At 42.2% G+C, this 21,510-nt stretch overlaps 1 protein-coding gene across 3 annotated transcripts in view; it reads right to left on the reverse strand.

The window, feature by feature from the left end:
* nfatc1 (nuclear factor of activated T cells 1) overlaps positions 1 to 21,510 on the reverse strand; it is a 261,410-nt gene that overhangs the window by 96,013 nt on the left and 143,887 nt on the right. For 2 of the 3 annotated variants that reach the window (XM_033019054.1, XM_033019053.1), the window contains one exon: positions 8,725 to 9,417. The exons of the other annotated variant lie outside the window; for it this stretch is intronic. In XM_033019054.1, coding sequence (XP_032874945.1) covers positions 8,725 to 9,417 — 693 coding nt within the window. The remainder of the gene's footprint in view (positions 1 to 8,724; positions 9,418 to 21,510) is intronic. 3 annotated transcript variants of the gene reach the window in all.

Here is a 21,510-nt window from a genome sequence, read left to right on the forward strand (position 1 = left end):
AATCATTCTCCCACCCTCCAATTTGTATCCTAGTTGAACTCTAACTCTACAATTCCTTTCAGTTCACTGCCAATCCACATAATTCTTTGCACCCAAGGCTTGAGTGCCTAACACCCCAACTTTCAACACAAAATGCCAATCTCTTGTTTGGACTTCAGCTTCAGCCTCAGGTGATATGTTCGGATGCATCTTTGCCCAGCCCAACTGCTGGAGACTGCCCAATGACATGCTTAAATCTTGTTGTGATGTTCTGTTGCAGAATCATTCTACTGTAGAATCCAACACCAGCTTTGTACAGACAGTGGTCAAGCTGATGCCTTTAGCACACAACCCTGCAACCATTTTGAAGCTGTCATCTTGAGAGACCACATCTCAACAAAGTAAATCTCCAAATTTTACTTCGGAGTCACGTGAGTGACTACGTGAAGAACCCCGCCAGGACGCATGCGTGTCATATCGCTACACGCATTGCGAAACAGTCAGGCGGGGTGGAACGACGTTCCCCCGCAGCGGCAGTTTAAAAGCCGGAACCTGCAGGTAAGAGTACTCTGCGGTCTTTTTGTGTTTTCCCATACTGATTACAGGTGGGGAGCATGGACAAGTCAAAGAAAGCAACGAGGGCTGCGACAAAGCTGGTGGGGGAGGACCGCGGAGTAGCGGGCAGCCAGCAGCGGCCAGCGGCACTTGAATCACCTATAATGGGATCAGCTGTGCCCGATGTCGCCTCCGCACCGGCCAGATCCACACCGCGGCCGGGCGGTAAGGCAAAACAAAAAACCAACAAAGTCGTGGACTCAGATGAGTCCGACTTTGAGCAGCCGCGGGCGGCCAGCGACCGTGAGCGCTGGAGCCAGATGGAGCGGTGTGTGGAGCATTTGCTCCAACGTGACAGGCTCTGGGAGATGGAGTCAAGTCACTGTGGGCTCTATGTAAAACCCACAGCAGCACCTCTTGTAGGGATGCACAGTGCTTCTCCCTCATCAGAGGCGAGTACTGGGGGTCAGTACTGGGCTGATCCTGAAGAGGGGTTTGCAGAAGAGAAATCAAGTGTGCAGGGGGTGCAGGAACGTGACAATCTACTGGACATGGTGTCCAACTTCATACAGCCAGACCAGACTGGCCAAAACCTGGAGCAAAAACTAGCTGCCAGTATAGATTATATGTCCTTTAACCAGCTACAAGAACAGGCTGTATTGGACACCACGTCAAGACACCTGGCACCGGGTAACTGTATATCCCTGAATGTTCCTGTAGTAAATACTTGTATATGGAAATATATTGGAATAGGAGTTAGAGGCATGGATATCAAACTCCAAAAGGTATTAAAACTCCTAACAGCGGGGATAACAGCTTTCACCCGCACAGTGGATGAGAAGGACATGTCGCAGGACCAACAGGATGCACTGGCACTGCTTTGCAGCACACAATATGAAATAAACAGCATCAGGAAGAGTGCCATCCGGCCTACTTTAAACCCGAAATTCGCGGGTCTGTGCAAACCTGGAAACGTAAAACCACCAATTCTACTATTTGGAGGTAACCTATCGAAGCAAGTCAAGGAGCTCGATGAGGAAGCAAAAACCCTGGGACTCATAAAAGGGACTTCATCAAAAACCCACTACGGCCATAGACAGCACCCTTACGCACCCACCAGTAGAACAAGACTGACTGGTGAAAGCTCGAAGGTCCGGTACACCGAACATGAGTCTTTTTTAGGCCATGGCCCAGGCCGGCCTTCTTGGAAGATACGCAAACCTCCAACACCAACCCAACCACAAACCCAGACACCGACGCCTCAACATCAACGAAGGATTTACAAAAAGAAGTAAACCTGCCACTGGTAACTATGGAGGTAGGTGGGTCTGGTTCCCTACAAATTGCAGGGAGCATGGAGGTTGGGGGGAGATTACACTCCTTTCTGGATGCATGGAGTATGTTAACTACCGACACTTATATTTTAAGCAGTATCCAGGGATATACCATAGAATTTATACACAAGTACAGCCCTCCAGTTCAACATATACCGAACCGAATGTTCGTACTTTCCGGTAAAGAAAAATCAGAAGCGCAGGCTGAACTGGAGCGGCTTTACGCAAAAGGGGTAATTGAAAAATCCCAACACGAACCGCTAGAAATCGTGTCCAATATCTTTACCAAAAACAAAAAAGATGGTGGTTGTCGCATCATCATAGATCTGACCAAATTGAATACATTTGTACAATATATTCATTTTTAAATGGAAACCTTTGTTACTGCAAAACAATTGATTTCCAAAGATTACTTCATGGCTAGCATCGCTTTAAAAGATGCTTACTATTCAGTGCCTATACGAGGTGACCACAGATGTTACCTAAAATTCAACTGGATGGGACAGCTCTGGCAGTATAGAGCGCAGCCAAATGGTTTAACATTAGCCCCAAGGCTGTTCACAAAAATTTTGAAACCAGCCCTAGCGTTTCTACGGAAACGAAAACACATGGTCATGGCATATCTAGATGACATACTTATTGTGGGCAAAACTTTGGAATTGGCCAAACAAACTGTAACAGCCACAAAACAGTTATTTGAAAAACTGGGGTTTATCATCCATCCAGTTAAATCTAAATTAACGCCTTCCACTACTATGGACTATTTGGGGTTCACCATTGACTCAGTTCACATGTCGGTGACTTTGCCAAAGGGAAAGGCTATAGACTTAATAGAGGCTTGCAATAACCTCATTGACATCAGTAAACCATCCATCAGATTGGTAGCAAAAGTAATTGGCAAAATGGTGGCTGCTTTTCCAGCCACACAATTTGGACCTTTACATTACCAAAATTTACAGAGAGCAAAAATACAAGCACTCAAAATTAATGCTGGTCATTTTGACAGACCAATGAAGCTACCAATCAAAGCTATAATGGAACTAAAATGGTGGATAGATAACATTCGGCTTTGTTTCAATCCAATCATTATCAGCAACCCTTCTATGGTGCTACAAACTGATGCCAGTGCACTTGGTTGGGGTGCCACCAATTCCATCTCCAGCTGTGGAGGTAGATGGACTGCTCAGGAGGCATCATTATTACTAACACTGGGCATAAACTACCTGGAAATGTTGGGTGCATTCTATGGCCTAAAGTCATATTGTACTGGGTCATATCACCAGCATGTTAGACTACAGATTGACAATACCACCGTGGTAGCATATATCAACCACATGGGTGGAAACAAATCGACATCATGTGACAATCTGGCTAATACAATTTGGCAATGGTGTATCCAGAGAGATATTTGGATATCAGCTACTTACCTACCAGGTAAACTAAATTTAGTGGCAGACACCAGGTCACGCAAATTTAATGAAAACACCGAATGGATGTTGAATAAAAAAGTATTTGCTGATATTACAGCACGGTATGGAACACCAGATATCGATCTATTCGCATCCAGGCTTAATCACCAGTTATCAAACTATGTTTCGTGGGAACCAGACCCTGGGGCAGCGGCGACAGATGCATTTTCGCTGCATTGGGGGAAATTGTTTATTTATGCATTCCCTCCTTTCTGCCTCATCAGTCGGGTATTAAGGAAAATACAGCAAGACTCTGCGTCTGGTATTTTGGTAGTACCCAATTGGCCTACTCAACCATGGTTCCCAGTGATACTGAACATGGTATTAGAACCATGTATCACCATCCCGAATAGACCAGACTTATTGGTTCATCCCGTAACGAGGGGTAGCCACCCATGCCATAACTATTTGAATTTATTAATTTGTAGAGTCTAAAAATACCACTACTACAGCTGGGACTGACGGACCGAACAGTGAACATGATTTCGGCGGCCCACAGACAGTCCACCAAAAAACAGTATCTGGTCTATATCAGGAAGTGGGAGATGTATTGTCACAAAAACAGCATCACCTACAGAGAAATGAACATCCCGTCTGTTCTGGAATACCTGGCAGGCCTCCATTATGATGAGGGGCTCAGTTATAGTGCCATCAACTGCGCCAGAAGTGCCCTGTCAACTTATCTATGGCAAGGAACAGAGCGTCACTCTGTTGGGACTCACCCACTGGTAACAAAACTTATGAGGGGAATTTTTAATACCAATCCCCCAAGAACCAGGTACTCCCAAATATGGGATGTGAGTATTGTCCTGAAGATGCTCAGGAATTGGTCTCCAGCAACAGCTCTGTCCCTACATAGACTGACATTAAAAACAGTCATGCTAATGGCATTGGTCACGGCACAAAGGGTACAGTCATTACATAAATTAAGACTGGACAACATGACTTCTTCATCTGAAAATATTACGTTTCATATTTATGAATTAGTTAAGCAGAACAGACAGGGATCAGCAGGCCTCAATATAGAATTTAGGTCTTACCCAACAGATGATCGTCTCTGTATAGTAAGACATTTGTCGTTATACATGGAGAACACGAAAATCATCAGAGGCAATGAGAAGGCACTTTTAGTCAGCCATAAGCAACCACACAAAAGAGTGACGGTCCAGACCATCTCAAGATGGCTGAAACAGGTTCTAATACAGGCTGGGGTGGATACTAATATTTTAAAATCTCATTCCACCAGGGCTGCAGCTACATCGGCAGCTATGCAGTTGGATGTACCAATGGACCAAATCCTCAAGACAGCAGGAAGGTCAGGGGAAAAAACATTCCAACTATTTTATCATAAACCAGTCATTAAACCTGGAACCTTTGCAGAAACAATTTTAAGTTCTGTAATTTAATTTACCCCATAAATAGGGGCTATAATTTTGTGTTAACAAATTTCATGGATTTCAATGTTGGATTCATGTCTAAATTATGTTGACACAATTCCTCCTACAGTCATTAAGGCAGATGTGATGCATGGACTCGTTTCCATGGCATGAAATCACAGAGCTTTGAAATCTTCACGTAGTCACTCACGTGACTCCGAAGTAAAATAGTAAGATTAAATGAGAACTTACCAGTTCGAAGTTTGATCGTTATTTTATGAGGAGTACGTTGAGGGAATACGTGCCCTCCGCTCCCACCCATGATCATATACTCAACTGGTATTTCTTCTCTAATCTTACTATGTTTAAGTCATTACAGTTATCTGTGATTTCACACCGCTGCTTTGAAGAATGACACGCATGCGTCCTGGCGGGGTTCTTCACGTATTCCCTCAACGTACTCCTCATAAAATAACGATCAAACTTCGAACTGGTAAGTTCTCGTTTAATCTTACTATTCACATGTGGAACATGTGCATTCTTTATATGGTTGCAAGGTGAGTGCATAAGCAATATAAAGGTAGAATTGTCTCACTTAAAATAATGTGATGAAAAAGAACAGAGGGGTATTAAAACTGAGGATTCAGTGCTGGTGTAGTGGTAAAAATATTCATAGACCCAGGAGCAGATTTGCTGTTAGTAAACTCCAGAAATAAGTGACAGCATGCAATCCATTAGGAGTCAGATCCTCCTCCGAGATTTCAGATTCACCATGCCAAGGTACAATTTTATGTGCCTGCTTACAGAGGCAGTAAAAATATTTTTCATATTATACACTTTACTAGAAATTGAGGCTTAATAAATAATATTCCAGAGCATGATGTCATTTCGGACACAGATGACTGACAACAAGAAAAGCATACGGACTGGAATACAGGGCAGTTCTGGAGAATCGGACACGTATAATGTTAATTTCCCTTGTCCCAAGGCTAGTTAATAGGGTGAGATAGCATTAGAGTTACAAATAGGGAGGGTATCCATTATCTGCAGAGTTTGAAAATGCCTGATTTGAATGAGTTGCTAATATAAACCTGCTTGAGCAAAAGCCAAAACAGGACCTGTATTATTTTTGTTCAAACTATTTTATGTGAATTACGGAATAAAATTGAACATTTTTTTCCTCTAAAATATTTTTCCTATTTCTCCTAGGGGGAGATAAAAAAAGTCACTGAACTAATAGAAATGGACTGTACGCTGCAAAGCTAAAGTAAAGCTCGGTTATGCAAATGGAAAGAATGGGGAAAATAACAATTGGCTCTTCAACCAGAACTGAGCAGCAGTTTTGCTATGGAAAGACTTGCCCTTCAAGTTCTGGCTGAGCTGAGCAACAAGGTGCTTGGGCAGACATCACAGACAAGTGAAGCCCCAAACAGAATCACTGCCTACAAAACACGGTCAAAAGAAAAAAGGATCACTTTGACACTGGTGGAAGAAAGCAAACCTGCCAGAATCCATAGCTAAAGACGCCAGCAACCAAGAAAAGAATGGAAATAACATAAATCACAGAAAAAATAAGGCAGAGAAAGTGCAAGGGATGACAAAGTAAAACCAGTTAGGGTTATGAAACAAAACTATGAATCAACGACAGATATTACTGGAAATACTCAGCTGATTAAGCAGCATCACTGGAGAAAGGGGGCCAAGGAAAGAGCGTTCACGTCGCGGCCCTGTTTCAACCAATCTTTCCACCACCACGCGCAAGAAGCACAAGAAGCGCAAGACAGACACCATTGTGCAGATGCCGAGAAGTGTGTTCAGCTCTGGCTGAACAACTTCTAATCTTGTGTGTGGACTCGATAAGAAGAAGAAGACTGGAGAAAGAAACAGAGTTGAGAGTTTTGGTCAGCAACCCTTCAGCGGAACTGGGATAGTGGGAGAAATTGCAGAGAGAGGAACATGTACACATGAGGCAACGTTCATGACAGGGTGTAGGCCAACGTTTTCAAGGGAACAACAGGACCTGGCTGTTGGAGATAGAAATTGAAAAAAATTGAAATAGAGGTTCAGCTACACATGATAGGGAGAGGATGAGGATTGGGGAGAGGGAGGGGGAGTGAGAGGGGGGCGGAAAGATAGTGGGAGGGGGAGAGGGTGGGGGAAATAGAGGGGAAAAGGGAGGGGGAGAAAGAGAGGGAGGGGAGAGAGAGAGGGAGAGAGAGGGGGGATAGGGAGAGAGGTGGAGATGGAGCGGGAGCGGGAGAGGGAGAGGGAGAGGGAGAGGGAGAGGGAGAGGGAGAGGGAGAGGGAGAGGGAGAGGGAGAGGGAGAGGGCGAGGGAGAGGGAGAGGGAGAGGGAGAGGGAGAGGGAGAGGGAGAGGGAGAGAGAACAGTGTTGTTTCCTGAAATTGAATATTAAGCTTCAAGAGCTGCAACATACCTCGAGGAAGATACGATGCAACTCCTTCAACTCTGTAGAAGTCCATAGATAGAGAGAACAGCGTGATTAATATGACAGTAAATGAACGTGACAGGTAGGCAGAAACTCAATGCTGCCCTTGCAGACTGAACAATGCTGTTCTGTAAATTGATCACCCTAACTGAGTTTGTTTTCTCGATTGCAGAGGAGACCACATTTTGAAAACTGAGTGCAATACTGGAAGCTGTACATGTAAAATGCCACTTCAAGTGAGTAGTAGATATGAAGGGATCTCCAGAAATAAACATGCAGGTAAGATCACTCCTTTTGGTTAGGAAAAGTCAAAGATCATTCCTTATAAAATGTCAAGAATTTGTCTTCAGGTTTAGAAGGATAAGGACTGAATATATCCTTTCAGATTAAACAGGAATGGTAGAAAAACATTGCTAACAAATAAATAACTTGAATAAATACTTTGGTCATTCGGAAAATTATCTGCAGAAGTTACAACTCCACAATGACATTCTTATTTTCTTTCACGATCGGGGAGTCAGACATGAGTAAGAGCAGGAGGGCGAATAGGTCAGGTCAAAGAAGATCGCACAAAGGATAAGGATTGTTTACATAAACCATCTCCAGCACACATTTAAAATGAGTACTATATCCGAGGAAGTAAATAAACTTCCTTAAATAAACTTCCTCCCCTTTGAGTGGAATGGATGGGAGCCCAATTCCAAGAGTCTAATACAAGAAAATGGTGTTTACAAATTAAATATCATTTGATATAACATAATGCATGAAAAGGCTGTGGAATCCAAATATCATTAACCAACAACTTGGTGAACCTTTAGTTGGTCACTTCATCATCATCAACTAAAAGCCACAGGTGGCCACCTTTAAAAAAACAATATAGAACTAATAGAGAACTAAACCATAACAAAGGAGTCTCCAAAACATCAATCATTTTTTGATGCTCCATTAAACATCTTTATCCCTATGGTTCTAACAAACTGCATAAGAAAGGCCACAATCACATCTCTGGGCACTGATGGCTAACATGTCCTGAACAATTCAGCGAGGCTGAACCACCTAGACTCACCATCCAGTCATCCCCAAACCCCATCCACAGACAAGGGAGTTGTGACTGGGTGCATTGTCCAAGCCTAGCAAGCTTTTTAGGCTTGATATTCCCAGGTTATCTCACATCCAATAGCTGATAGCTTCAGATCCCCATGGAAGCTAATGTAACATCCTATGTGATTTGGATTTATAACTATGTAATCTGCGACCATTGCTAAGGACGACCAAATGCTTTCAATGAACTCAAATATTTAAGGAATAATTTTAATGCAGGATTCAACATGACCACAGGGATTACTGATACCTTCCTTGTTATCAGTTCTGCTGATATTATGCACAACGTCAACCTTCAAGATTTGTTGTGCCCAAATAAAAGATTATGATAAAATAACCCACAGAATCAAAGCAAGAAACAATCATTTTTTTACACCTGTAATAAATGCAAACAGATTAAGGCAAGTCCCCAAAACTTGAGACTTGTTTTGGAAAAAGGGATTCGGCTAATGCTGCACCTACCGTCATCCAGATACAACTGGTCCAGTTCTTCAGGCTCTTGTTTCACTGTAACTTGCAAGGGAGTCAAATCCTGGCCATCCTCCCCTTGGATTGGTGGCATCATTGACGGACTGGATTGAGCCCTATTATTTGGCGACTTCTGAGCTTGCTGTTGTTGCCCCCTTGCTGCTGAGTTTGTCGGACTGAAGGGCTGCACGTAAGTTGCCTCTGGTGAGGGGGAAGGGCCTTGAGGAGAAAGATTGTTGGGATACAGAGCATGTTGGAAGCCATGGGAACAGCTACTGTTCAGGTGCTGAGTCATCGGGGGCTGCATCAGGCCATGTGCAGAGTGAGTGGGCGAACCTGGATGCACAACAACCGATCTGTTCACGTCTTGAAGAGCAGGCACTGTTGTTCCAGACTGTCGGTGACCAAGCTGGGTGTTGGCTGTGCTGCTGGTGCATTTTGCATAGGGGGCAGGTGCAACTTCGTGCTGCTTGTGACCTGATGTAGGGGAGGATGATAACCCAGCGTTCCTCTGTTGACAAGAGGGAAAACTACTGACAAGGCAGGAACTAGGGTCTGGAGTAATCTCGGGGACCATGACTGGTTGAGAGTAGTAGGGCTGAGACAAGGGGCTCATGCCTTCATGAAGTGATCCGTAGACTAAGGCCGGTTCATAGTCATCGGCAGGTTCTGTTTTTATAACGGGAACTGAGGAGAGAAGAAAACAAGGCGACAGATATTCAACTATGTGCGGGTCTGCGGGTAAGATATTTTGCAAAATAAACACGATTCTCAATCAGTCTCTGTATGTCAGTGACCTCAGTCTCCCACTCAATAAAAATTGGATGAGTCACGCGCACAAGAAAGTCACAGCTGTTTTTCATATTGAAAGCACTATTTCTTTTGGAATCACCCTTACCACAAAGCATACTGTATAAACACATTCTTACAGGCCTGCATTGTAACAGAGGCCTGCAGCCTAAAGCCTCCACCAGTTCACATTCATTACGCGGACTGAGTATTTTTAAATATGGGCTTTGGAAAAACAAGAGATGTTAAAATAATCTAGTGAAGACAATTGGCCAAGGTCGTTGAATAGTCATCTGAAATGATTGCAGGGATATTATTACTGCTGTCAAGGACGTGGAAATGGACGAGATGATACCAAGGAGCTGAAGTCAATTGAACCGAATAGTGAGAGGATTAAATTTTGTCTATAATTTTTTTTGTATATTTTTCCTCAGTCATATATAATCACACAGCATGGAAACAGGCCCTTCAGCCCAACCTGTCCATGCCAACCAAAATGCTTCATCTAAGCTTGTACCATTTGTCTACATTTGGCCCATATCCCTCCAAACCTTCTCTTTCTAAACCTTTCCTATCCTTTGCGTGAGAAGGTTGCTTCTCAGGGTTCTATAAAATCTGTCCTATCTCACCTTAAACCACCAACCTTCTTGTTTTTCATTTCACTACCCTGGGAAAAAGACTATACATTCATTCTATCTATTCCCCTCATGATTTAATACACCTCTATGAGATCATCCCTCAGCCTCCTGTGCACCAAGGATAAAGATCTAGCCTACACAAACTGTCACTAGCTTAGTAGCAATGTTACAAAATTTTGAGATTTTAAAAATCAAGTCTGTAATTTATCCCATCAGATAAAGCATAAAAATAAGTTTAATTTGACACCTAATTCACTTTCATATCTCAAGTATTTAAAAAGTTATGGCCATTTTCATACTGGGAAATGAGCATCTTGTTCCCTATTGATTTTCTATGGACATAACAAAAAAGCTGTGATCGTGAACAGTCAAAAGCCCATAACTTTCTTAAAAATTAAGAGAACTGAATGAAATTTTCAGTTATCATAGATTGAAGCATTCTGAAACAAATATAAAATAATCTTACTTGGATGACCTGAAATTAAAGCATATAATTAGTTAGTTACCTAATTGTAGCTAATTTCAGACTTCAATTACTAGATCTAAACATCTATCCATTTCTTAATAAATGATTAACATTTTTAAATAGCCTAAATGTCCAAATAATATTCACAAATAATTCACAATAAAACATGATTTTTAAATCTCATTTACATTAATTTATAGGCCAAATGGAAGGAATTTAGTGTTTAATTGCTGTAAATAAATGCCCATTTAAATCAGCTTTCCAGTGGGTCCCTGTGGAACGCGCTGGTTTAGAACGTTCACATTGCGGTAGATTTGTGCCCCAAATGCCGAGAAAAATACTGCGCGATATAATGGGCCCAAATTGAGCTACTCGCAATATTAAATTTGTATAAAGGGACCTTTAGAAGCCCTTTTTAATGTAAAAATATACAACCTAACTTCTGCTATTTGCTTTATGAGACGCTGCGGTTGCTGGCGGTCGCGGGTTTAGAGATTGATTTTTAAACTACTATAACTATTATTCAAGGCCTTTAAACCTAATAATAGCTTTTGCGACGGGGTCTTCCAGCGGTTTTTCGTTAATAATTAACTAGGCTGAACATTTTCGATTGGAACAGCTTAGAGAAAATCGCGTTTTAAACCCGCCCCCTCTAAACGGCGCCAAAATCGCGCACAACCTCAGCAGCAGATCTTCAACGACGCTTCAGGTAGGCTTTGCAACATACCTATAGCTTAGGCCCTCAAGTTCTGGGTCCTCATGTCCTCGTAATTCTTCCCTGCATTACTAATTCTTCCCAAACCTAACCCACAATAGTCCAAGTGTGGTTTCACCAATCTCTTGGACAATTATAACATGACCTGATTTGAAGGCCAGCATGCCAAAGGCATTCTTCACCTCACTTTCTATCTACGATGCCATTTTCTGGAAAATATATACTTGTACTTCTAGATCTCCCTGCTCTACAACATTCCCCAGGGCCCCACTGCTCAATCTGAAGGTCCTGCCCTGGTCTGACATCCTAAAATGCAACATCTCTTCCTTCCTCCACCATACTCTGCTTTCTACCATGATGCCAGTTCTGTATCGTTAGCTAACTCTCCATTGATCCCATGCGATCTACCCTTACAGCCTACCATGCAGCACCTTATCTCCAACTATTCACAATCAGCACTGCTCTGTTATTGTGCTACACGTCAGCTACTGACAAGGCACAACAGTGACTGGTTACAAACTGCTCGAGTTTGGTTTTGTAAACTAACTTTGGCTCAGTTTCAGCAGCTGTGGGATGAGGAGGAGTACAAACACTGAAGGAATGTAAATAAGCACGGTAAACACTGCTTGTACAAACATCTCAATGGTAACAATGAACTTGAAAAGGTGTGTGGAATTTTAACTTTTGGTTTATGCAAGCTTACTTTGCTCTTCAACATTGTTTATTCTTAAAGGTAACCCTGGTGGATTAAGAACTCTTCAGTATGTTTAGATATCTGTAGGTTTTAGTGTAAAAAAACTAATATGTTATGAACTTAGCTTCTTCTCTCCTTATTTCTTATTTCTTTCTCTCCAGAGATGTTGCCTGACCCGCTGAGTTACTCCAGCTTTTTGTGTCTACTCTTCGGTCTAAACCAGCATCTGCAGTTCCTTCTTACACAACCTATCTCCCTCCTGCTTCCTGTCTTAATGTGCTGTCAAGATTTATTTTGTACTTATTAAACAATGCCTTGGATATATTGATGGACTTCCCCTTCTACCATTACTATATGGTTGTCATATTGTCCATTAAACAATTTAAAATGAACCCTGTTCCGACTGATATATTCTCAGCTGTTCTTCAGCTTCTACAGCTGAATTTGGACATTGTTCAAGCTAGGGGCAAAAAGAGAGGTTTAATATAACCTTCCTTCACCTTTTGGATAATTAGCTCCTCCAATAATACACACCTTCTCCTTGAAGTAAAGGCAACACCATTGCTAGGTTCTTGGCCTTGTTGCGTCATAGATTAGTCCTGACCTGAATGAGACAGCACCAGCTGAGGCTTGGATTTATAAAGCATCTGACATGTCCCTTTCAGAACAATGACCCAATGACTATAGTGGTGATGGTGTCCCAGACCAATCAAATAGGAAATCCGCAGATTTTGTTTGCCATCTCCTCCTCAACCACAAAATTAATCCATAGTTAATTCTATTGTATAATTAATTGTATAAATTTAATGCAATGATGCTGATCTGATGAGTTTTTCATTGCCCTGAATAATGATATCCTATCCCAATATGCTTAACTGCAAGAGAGAGTTTGCTACAACATAATAAATATTGCTAAAAATAGAGCATTGTAATAATAACGGCAGATAAATACAATGAACCAGGGACAATTGCAACAATATTGATTAATGATACAGCCATCAATAATGTCTTATCCTTATGCTTGTTCTCTCCTTATCCTGAAGCTGGGTATTACATTCCCAGTTATTCATCTCACGCCAGATCATGTCTTCCAGCATCTCCACATATGGAAGAAGATGGCTATTTCCTCACAGCAGATTGCATAGTTTATATAACGGAGAGAGAGAGAAAGGGAAGATAGAGAGAGAAGCTGAAGAGTGGGAGAGGGAGAGAGAGGGAGGAAGGGAGGGAGGGGGGAAATGGAGGGAAGGGGAGAGAGGGCGGGAGAGGAGATGGGAGAGAGAGTTTAGGGGAGGGAAAGAGAGACATACAGAAAGACATGTATTAAGATATATGTGTTGTGTGTTATAGTAATTTACCGTACTTCTAATAAAAATAATTAAAAAAAAAAAAAAAAAAAAAGAAAGACAGAAAATTCATGAAAGGGTGAGAGTTCGAGACAAAGAGAATATGAGGGAATGAGAGAAAGAGGAAAAAGAAGGAAAGACAAAGAAAGAGTGTGAGGAAGAGAGGGAGAATAATCGAGAGTGGAGTAAAAATAGAGTGAGTGAGCGAGAGAACGACAAATGAGTGTGAGATAGTGAATGAGAGAGAGAATGAGTGTGTAAGAGGAAGGAGAGAGGCATGAGGCAGGATGAGATATGAATAGAGAACCAGGCCAATAGAAAGAAGACCATGTACCACAATGAAGAAAGGCCAAATTGATTCTGAGCAAGCAGTTGGGTCTTCGTTTGATGACTCATCAAAAAGGCAGTATATAATCAAGATAGAACCCTGCCAGTACTGCACTAATCACAGCCCAAATTTGTGTGCACAGGTCTCTGGAATGAAATGGCAACCTAAAACCTTCTAAATAACAGGCAAAAATGCTGTCAAATGACACATGGTCATTAGTAGTTATAATGTAATTTCGATTTTTAATGCTGTCTTATTAGAGGATCTGGGCAACACTCTCACGTCACACACTTGTTGCCCATCCTAATTGGTCTTGAACTGAATGGTTTGGTTGGCCATTTAAGAATACACTCATTGGTAGACCTTGAGTTACATATCAGCCAGACCAGGTAAGAATGGCAAGTTTTATTCTCCTGTAGGTCATTAGGTGAGTCTATTAGTAATTTTTTTTAATTAAAAAATTTTTTTAAATTAGAAGTACAATAATATGGTACCATAGATACCTAGTATATATTGACATGTTGCAGTTCATGTACAGCTTCTTATTTATTTATTTTTAACAATAAAAAGGAGACAAAAAGAGAATAGAAAAGAAATAGAGAAGTGTGTGATATCAGAAAGTGAGAAAAGAAAATGAGAAAAGAAAGAGAATAAAGAGAAAAGAAGAAGAGGTAGAAAGCAGAAGAATAAAGGGGAGATAGCTATTTGTTATTCTTGACCACCATTCACCCAGTCCTGAAACGTATCATTTCTACAGTAATTTAAATTACTATTAAATAAGACCTTTATATTTCAGATTATTAACCAAATTTAAATCTCATAGTTATCCTGGCAAGATTTCAATTCAGTTTCGGGATTGACCGTCGAGGCCTCTTGGTTACTCGTTTGGTAATTTAACCATTACACCACCAGTAAACCCTAATTGGGACTATTGTTGGAAGAGAAATGACATGCAATGCATTCAGAGCCCGAAACAGAGTCACAGTGAGACAGAGATTTACAGTTACAATGGGCAGGAAAGGGAATGAACAGTGAGGACACTAGAATAGTAACACAAACTGCAGGAGAAAGCTAATATTTTATATTATTTAATCCATGAGGAAAGACCTGCATTGTATGTCAATATAATTCATGGTTTAACATTGCCAATATGTTCTGCTGTGCATTCTTCGTAAAAAGATATCAAGGGAGATGTGCTAGTAATTTGGCAATGTTATTATTGACAAATCCGATGCATTTCCAAAATGGGTTAATGCAGAAAATGTCCAAAGACATGCAAAAAAATGGAGCAACTTAGGACTGTTCTGAATCATGAGTCTCACACATAGCAGCCTCTTGTTTTTTCACACTGGCCTACTAGATGGCTTATATGCCTGATTTGAATTTTTCACAGTATCTTAACAGTCTGTAAGTTTAAGTATATAGGATGAAATATAACTTGGCTTTATACCAATTAGTTCAAAATGTTCACTGACATTAACAGGACAGGCATTGATGGTTAAGCAGAACTATGCTTCAGACAAAATAAACACAAATGGTCTAGGAGCAACACTATAACATCACGTAATTATGAGCGAAATGGCTTTCAAATTTGAAAGTTTAGTTACAGTGACAGAGTCTAAATACAGATCAAACTTTGCTGTGTGCTTAGAAATATGACGCTGCTCAAGCTGTTTATTTTCACCATAGATGAAATGCCTGGCAGCCAGTCATGACATCTGTACCAACGAAAGCTTTTGGAAAGGTCAAAATTGTACAGTAATTTTTCCTGATATTCCTTACTATGTATCACAAAGTGGGGCTTGTGAGAAAGACTTGCATTGACATGGTGCCTTTTTCCACCTTAGGATATCCCAGGGAGCTTTACAGTGACTGGCATGCTTTGAAACATTGCCACAGTTGCAATGTGCAAAACACGGCAGCAGGGCCAGAAAAACTGCAAGGAAATAAATAATTAGATCATCAGTTTTAAGTTTTTTGAAAGGTAAATCCAGGGATGGACAGTCTCTTAGTATCTAGTCTCTTACTCCTCTTTGGAATTGGGCTCTTTATATTTACATCTACCTGGAAGAGCAAATGAGGTCTCAGTTCAACACCTAACTGAAAGATGTCACATCTGACAGTGATGCATCTCTCAGTGTTGTACTGTGACATGTATCAAATTTACATAGACACATAGAGTTATTCAGCCTGGAAATATGGCCCATCAGCCCAACTCGTCGATGCCAACCAAGGTATCTATCAATTGCCTGTGTTCTGGCTTTAGACTCCCCTAGCATGGGAAAAATACTGCGATTATCCATATTATCTACACCTCTAATGATTTTATATATACCTCAATATGGTCATCCCTCAACCTATGTAGCAGCTTTCTCTAATAATGTAAGCTCTCTGGTCTCCTTGGGAATCTTTTCTGCACCCAGTCCAGCTTAATGTCAAGGTATTAAAGGTTGTGGGGAGAAGGCAGGAGAATGGGGCTGAGAGGGAAAAATAGATCTGCCATGATTGAATAGCCTAATTCTGCTCTTATGTCTTATGGTCTTAATGACATTTTAAATAGCGACTGAAATGACACACAATACGTCAAGTTCGGTCTTGCTAATAATTTCTACAGTTGTAACATGACATCCCTAACCCTGTACTCATCGCTCTGACCAATGAAGGCAGGCGTGCTAAACACATTGTTTACCATGCTATGCCACCATTTCACGGAACAATGTACTGCTGGGTCTCTCCGTTTTACTATATTCTCCAGGGCCCTACCATTTATTTAATCTTAAATCTCTAAAGTAGGGTATGAACACATGGCCTTCTGACTTATTGCTGAGATTGGAAAGTTCTTAAGCATTGATTACAGACAATGTAGCATTTGAAGACAAATCATTACGAAGTGAATCCTCCAGATAGGAATTAAATTTATGCTGTTGTAATAACAATAATGGCATGCATTAGATCTCCAAGTCTGTTGTTTCTTGTTATTCGCTAGTAAAACTGTGGCAAAATATGGTGTACATTCTGACTCATTCTATTACTTTATTCCCTAAAGGAACGCAACCTACACCAAGTAGAGCTGCTGTCTTACAGCATTGACCAGGTTCAATCCTGATATTCGGTGTTGTCTGTTGGGGGTTTGCACATTTTCCCAGGTTTCAACAGGGTGCTCCCACATTCTCCTACATCACAAAAACATTCCATAAATCTTCTTTAAAAACGTCCATTTATTGTTGATTGGTTAACTGACACTGTCAAATGTCACAGCCTCCTTTCCCCCTAGTACTTAGGTGAGTGGTAGAATTTGGGGGGGGGGGGGGGAGAATTGATGGGGATGTGGGAGAATATAAAGTGCTTAGTGTAGGTTTAGTGTAAATGGTTGCTTGGTGGTTGGCATGAAAGGCTGAGGGGCCTGTTTCCATGTCTACATCCGTGACTGGGTGCTAATGAACATCTGGCATCAGTTAGAAAGGAGACAGCTGTAGATGTCATCTGCAGTTGAATAAATCTCAACAATAAATGGAAGGGTTTCTTTGTTTTTAAACAAGATTTATTTTGGTAGTGCATGGGATGTGGCAATCTCTGGCCATCTTATTGACCATCCATTATTTCCCTTGAGATGGTGGTGGCAAGCTGGCAACAGGAGCCCCAGCAGATGGCGTGATGAATGTACTCTCAACGTCAGATCCATCAAATATTTTGCACTCAAAAGACTTGAGTATCCGCAAACACTTAGTATCTGTAGCAGAATTTTGAACAAGTAGCACCAAAGAGAAGCAGGGAGAAGAACTGATTGGCCGAAGCCCGTGGGAAAGGTGAATCAGAGGTGAGTCAGAGGGGGAAAACAGTTTAAAAAGAGCACCAAAAAGCAGCCAGACTTAGCCCAGAACTTACGTGGAATTTGAACAAGCAGCAACAAAGAGAAGCAGGGAGAAGATCTGATTGGCTGAAGCCCGTGTGAAAGGTCAGTAAGTCACAGAGGAAAAACAGTTTAAAACTGAAAAATTTGGTTTGTAAATTGGTAAATTAGGCAATTTATCAGTCAATATAAGCAAGGCTACTCTAGGGGAGTGGCCTTGTGAGGGGAGTGGCCTTGTGAGGGGAGAGGCCTTGTGAAGGGAGTGGCCTTGTGAGGGGAGTGGCCATGTGCGGGGAGTGGCCTTGTGCGGGGAGTGGCCTTGTGAGGGGAGTGGCCTTGTGAGGGGAGTGCCTTGTGAAGGAAGTGCCTTGTGAGGGAAGTGCCGTGTGAGGGAAGTGTGAGTCTTTGGCTCGAGAGTCTTCGGCGAGGAGGCTGAGGAGAGGACGCTATGCAAAACGCTGGACAGGGAGAGATGAAAGAAGGAGATGTCAAGCAAGCTGATTCAGTGTGATGCTTGCAGTATGTGGGAGGTCAAGGGCACCGCTGGTACCTCTGGCTGCTACAAATGTGAGAAGTGCATCCAGGTAGAGCTCCTGAAGGACCGTGTTGGGGAACTGGAGAAGCAAATGGATGTCCTCAGGTTCGTCCGAGAAATGTAGTCGTTCCTCGACGAGTCCTACAGTAAGATTGTTACACCTAAGATACTGGAAGAGAGAAGGTGGGTAACGGTGAGAAAGGGAGAGAAGCATGGAATGCAAACGTCCCCGGGTGTTGTACCTCTTGTGAACAGGTTCACCCACGTAGAAAGGACAAAAGACATTAACACACTGAGCGGCGCATTGGCTTGCGAAGCAAAAAGTGCTGTTGAGCCAAAACCAAAGAGGCCGACGTCAGGCAACGCCATGGTAGTTGGAGACTCCATTGTGAGAGGTACGGACAGGGGTTTCTGCGACAACAGAAGGGATTCGAGGTTGGTTTGCTGCCTCCCTGGTGCCAGGATCCAGGTTGTCATGGACAGAGTGCAGAAAATCCTCAAGGGCGAAGGTGAACAGCTAGAAGTTGTATTGCATGTTGGCACAAACGATGTCAGAAAGAAGGGGATGAATATTCTGAAGCGTGACTTTAGAGTGCTCGGAAAAGTGTTGAAAAGCAGGACCTCCAGGGTGGTTATCTCCGGTTTGCTTCCAGTTCCTCTTGCTGGCAAGAGCAGGAACAGGGAGATACAGGCCCTGCATGTGTGGCTGAGGAACTGGTGCAGGGGGCAGGGATTTAGATTCTTAAATCACTGGGATCTGTTTCGGAGTAAGGGTGAACTGTACAAAAGGGACGGATTGCACCTTAACAGGTGGGGGACCGGCTTTCTGGCAGACAGGTTTGCCACTGCGACACAGGTGGTTTTAAACTAAATAAGGGGGGGTGTGGGGGGTGTCAAATGGGATAGTCAAGAACGGAGTTAAATGGAAAGGGAGTAAAGGGATAGTTAATGACCCCAGAATTAATGGGAAAGAAAGCTCGCAAAGGGATAGGAGAGTATGGCCAAGTGTAATAGGGATCGATGTGAATGGTGAGATGCGTAAGGAATTAAAAGTATTGTATTTGAATGTGCAAAGTATAAGAAGTAAAGTAGATGAGCTTGAGGCTCAGTTAGAGGTTGGTAGATATGACATTGTGGGGATTACTGAGACGTGGCTGCAGCAGGATCGGGCCTGGGAACTTAATATTCAGGGTTATACATCCAATAGAAAGGACAGGCAGGTGGGCAGAGGAGGGGAGGCTAGCTCTGCTGGTGAGGGATGGAATTCAGTCCATTGCGAGGGATTTAGATTCTTAGATCACTGGGATCTTTTTTGGAGTAAGGGGGAACTGTACAAAAGGGACGGATTGCATCTTAACAGGTGGGGGACCAGCATTCTGGCAGACAGGTTTGCCACTGCTACACGGGTGGTTTTAAACTGAATAAGGGGGGGAGGGGTGTCAAATGGGATAGTCGTGGATGGAGTTAAAGGGAAAGGGTTTCTTAAATGTGTGAGCGTAGTGACAGAGGGGTGTAAAATGAGGGTAGAAGCAATAGGTAGCAAGGTGAAAAGTAAAAGTGGCAGGCAGACAAATCCAGGGCAAAAATCAAAAAGGGACACTTTTCAACATAATTGTATAAGGGGTAAGAGTGTTGTAAAAACAAGCCTGAAGGCTTTGTGTCTCAATGCAAGGAGCATTCGTAATAAGGTGGATGAGTTGAATGTGCAGATAGCTATTAATGACTATGATATAGTTGGGATCACGGAGACATGGCTCCAGGGTGACCAAGGCTGGGAGCTGAACATCCAGGGATATTCAATATTCAGGAGGGATAGACAGAAAGGAAAAGGAGGTGGGGTAGCGTTGCTGGTTAGAGAGGAGATTAACGCATTAGAAAGGAAGGACATTAGCTTGGAGGAATCGATATGGGTAGAGCTATGAAACACTAAGGGGCAGAAAACGCTAGTGGGAGTTGTGTACAGGCCACCTAACAGTAGTAGCGGAGTTGGGGATGGCATCAAACAGGAAATTAGAAATGCGTGCAACAAAGGTAAAACAGTTATAATGGGTGACTTCAATCTACATATAGATTGGGTGAATCAAATTGGCAAGGGTGCTGAGGAAGAGGATTTCTTGGAATGTATGCGGGATAGTTTTCTAAACCAACATGTAGAGGAACCAACGAGAGAGCAGGCTATTCTAGACTGGGTATTGAGTAATGAGGAAGGGTTAGTTAGCAGTCTTGTTGTGCGTGGCCCCTTGGGCAAGAGTGACCATAATATGGTTGAGTTCTTCATTAGGATGGAGAGTGACATTGTTAATTCAGAAACAAGGGTCCTGAACTTAAAGAAAGGTAACTTTGAAGGTATGAGACGTGAATTGGCCAAGATAGACTGGCAATTGATTCTTAATGGGTTGACGGTGGATATGCAATGGAAGGCATTTAAAGACTGTATGGATGAGCTACAACAATTGTTCATCCCAGTTTGGCAAAATAATAAATCAGGGAAGGTAGTGCATCCGTGGATTAGAAGGGAAATCAGGGATAGTATCAAAACAAAAGATGAAGCATACAAATTAGCCAGAAAAAGCAGCCAACCAGAGGACTGGGAGAAATTCAGAGTCCAGCAGAGGAGGACAAAAGGCTTAATTAGGAAAGGAAAAATAGTTTATGAAAGAAAACCGGCAGGGAACATAAAAACTGACTGCAAAAGTTTTAATAGGTATGTGAAGAGAAAAAGATTAGTTAAAACAAATGTAGGTCCCTTGCAGTCAGAAACAGGTGAATTCATCATGGGGAACAAGGACATGGCAGGCCAATTGAATAACTACTTTGGTTCTGTCTCCACTAAGGAAGACATAAATAATCTGCCGGAAGTAGCAGGGGACCGGGGATCGAATGAGGGAGCAACTGAGTGAAATCCAGGTTAGCCGGGAAGTGGTGTTAGGTAAATTGAATGGATTAAAGGCCGATAAATCCCCGGGGCCAGATAGGCTGCATCCCAGAGTACTTAAGGAAGTAACCCCAGAAATAGTGGATGCATTAGTGATCATTTTTCAAAACTCTTTAGATTCTGGAGTAGTTCCTGAGGATTGGAGGGTAGCTAATGTAACCCCACTTTTTAAAAAGGGAGGGAGAGAGAAAACGGGGAATTACAGACCAGTTAGTCTAACATCGGTAGTGGGGAAACTGCTAGAATCAGTTATTAAAGATGTGATAGCAGCACATTTGGAAAGTGGTGAAATCATTGGACAAAGTCAGCATGGATTTAGGAAAGGTAAATCATGTCTGACGAATCTTATAGAATTTTTTGAGGATGTAACTAGTAGAGTGGATAAGGGAGAACCAGTGGATGTGTTATATCTGGATTTTCAGAAGGCTTTTGACAAGGTCCCACATAAGAGATTAGTATACAAACTTAAAGCACACGGTATTGG

This window comes from Amblyraja radiata, chromosome 4 (assembly GCF_010909765.2).
Source record: "Amblyraja radiata isolate CabotCenter1 chromosome 4, sAmbRad1.1.pri, whole genome shotgun sequence".
Taxonomy (NCBI): domain Eukaryota; kingdom Metazoa; phylum Chordata; class Chondrichthyes; order Rajiformes; family Rajidae; genus Amblyraja; species Amblyraja radiata.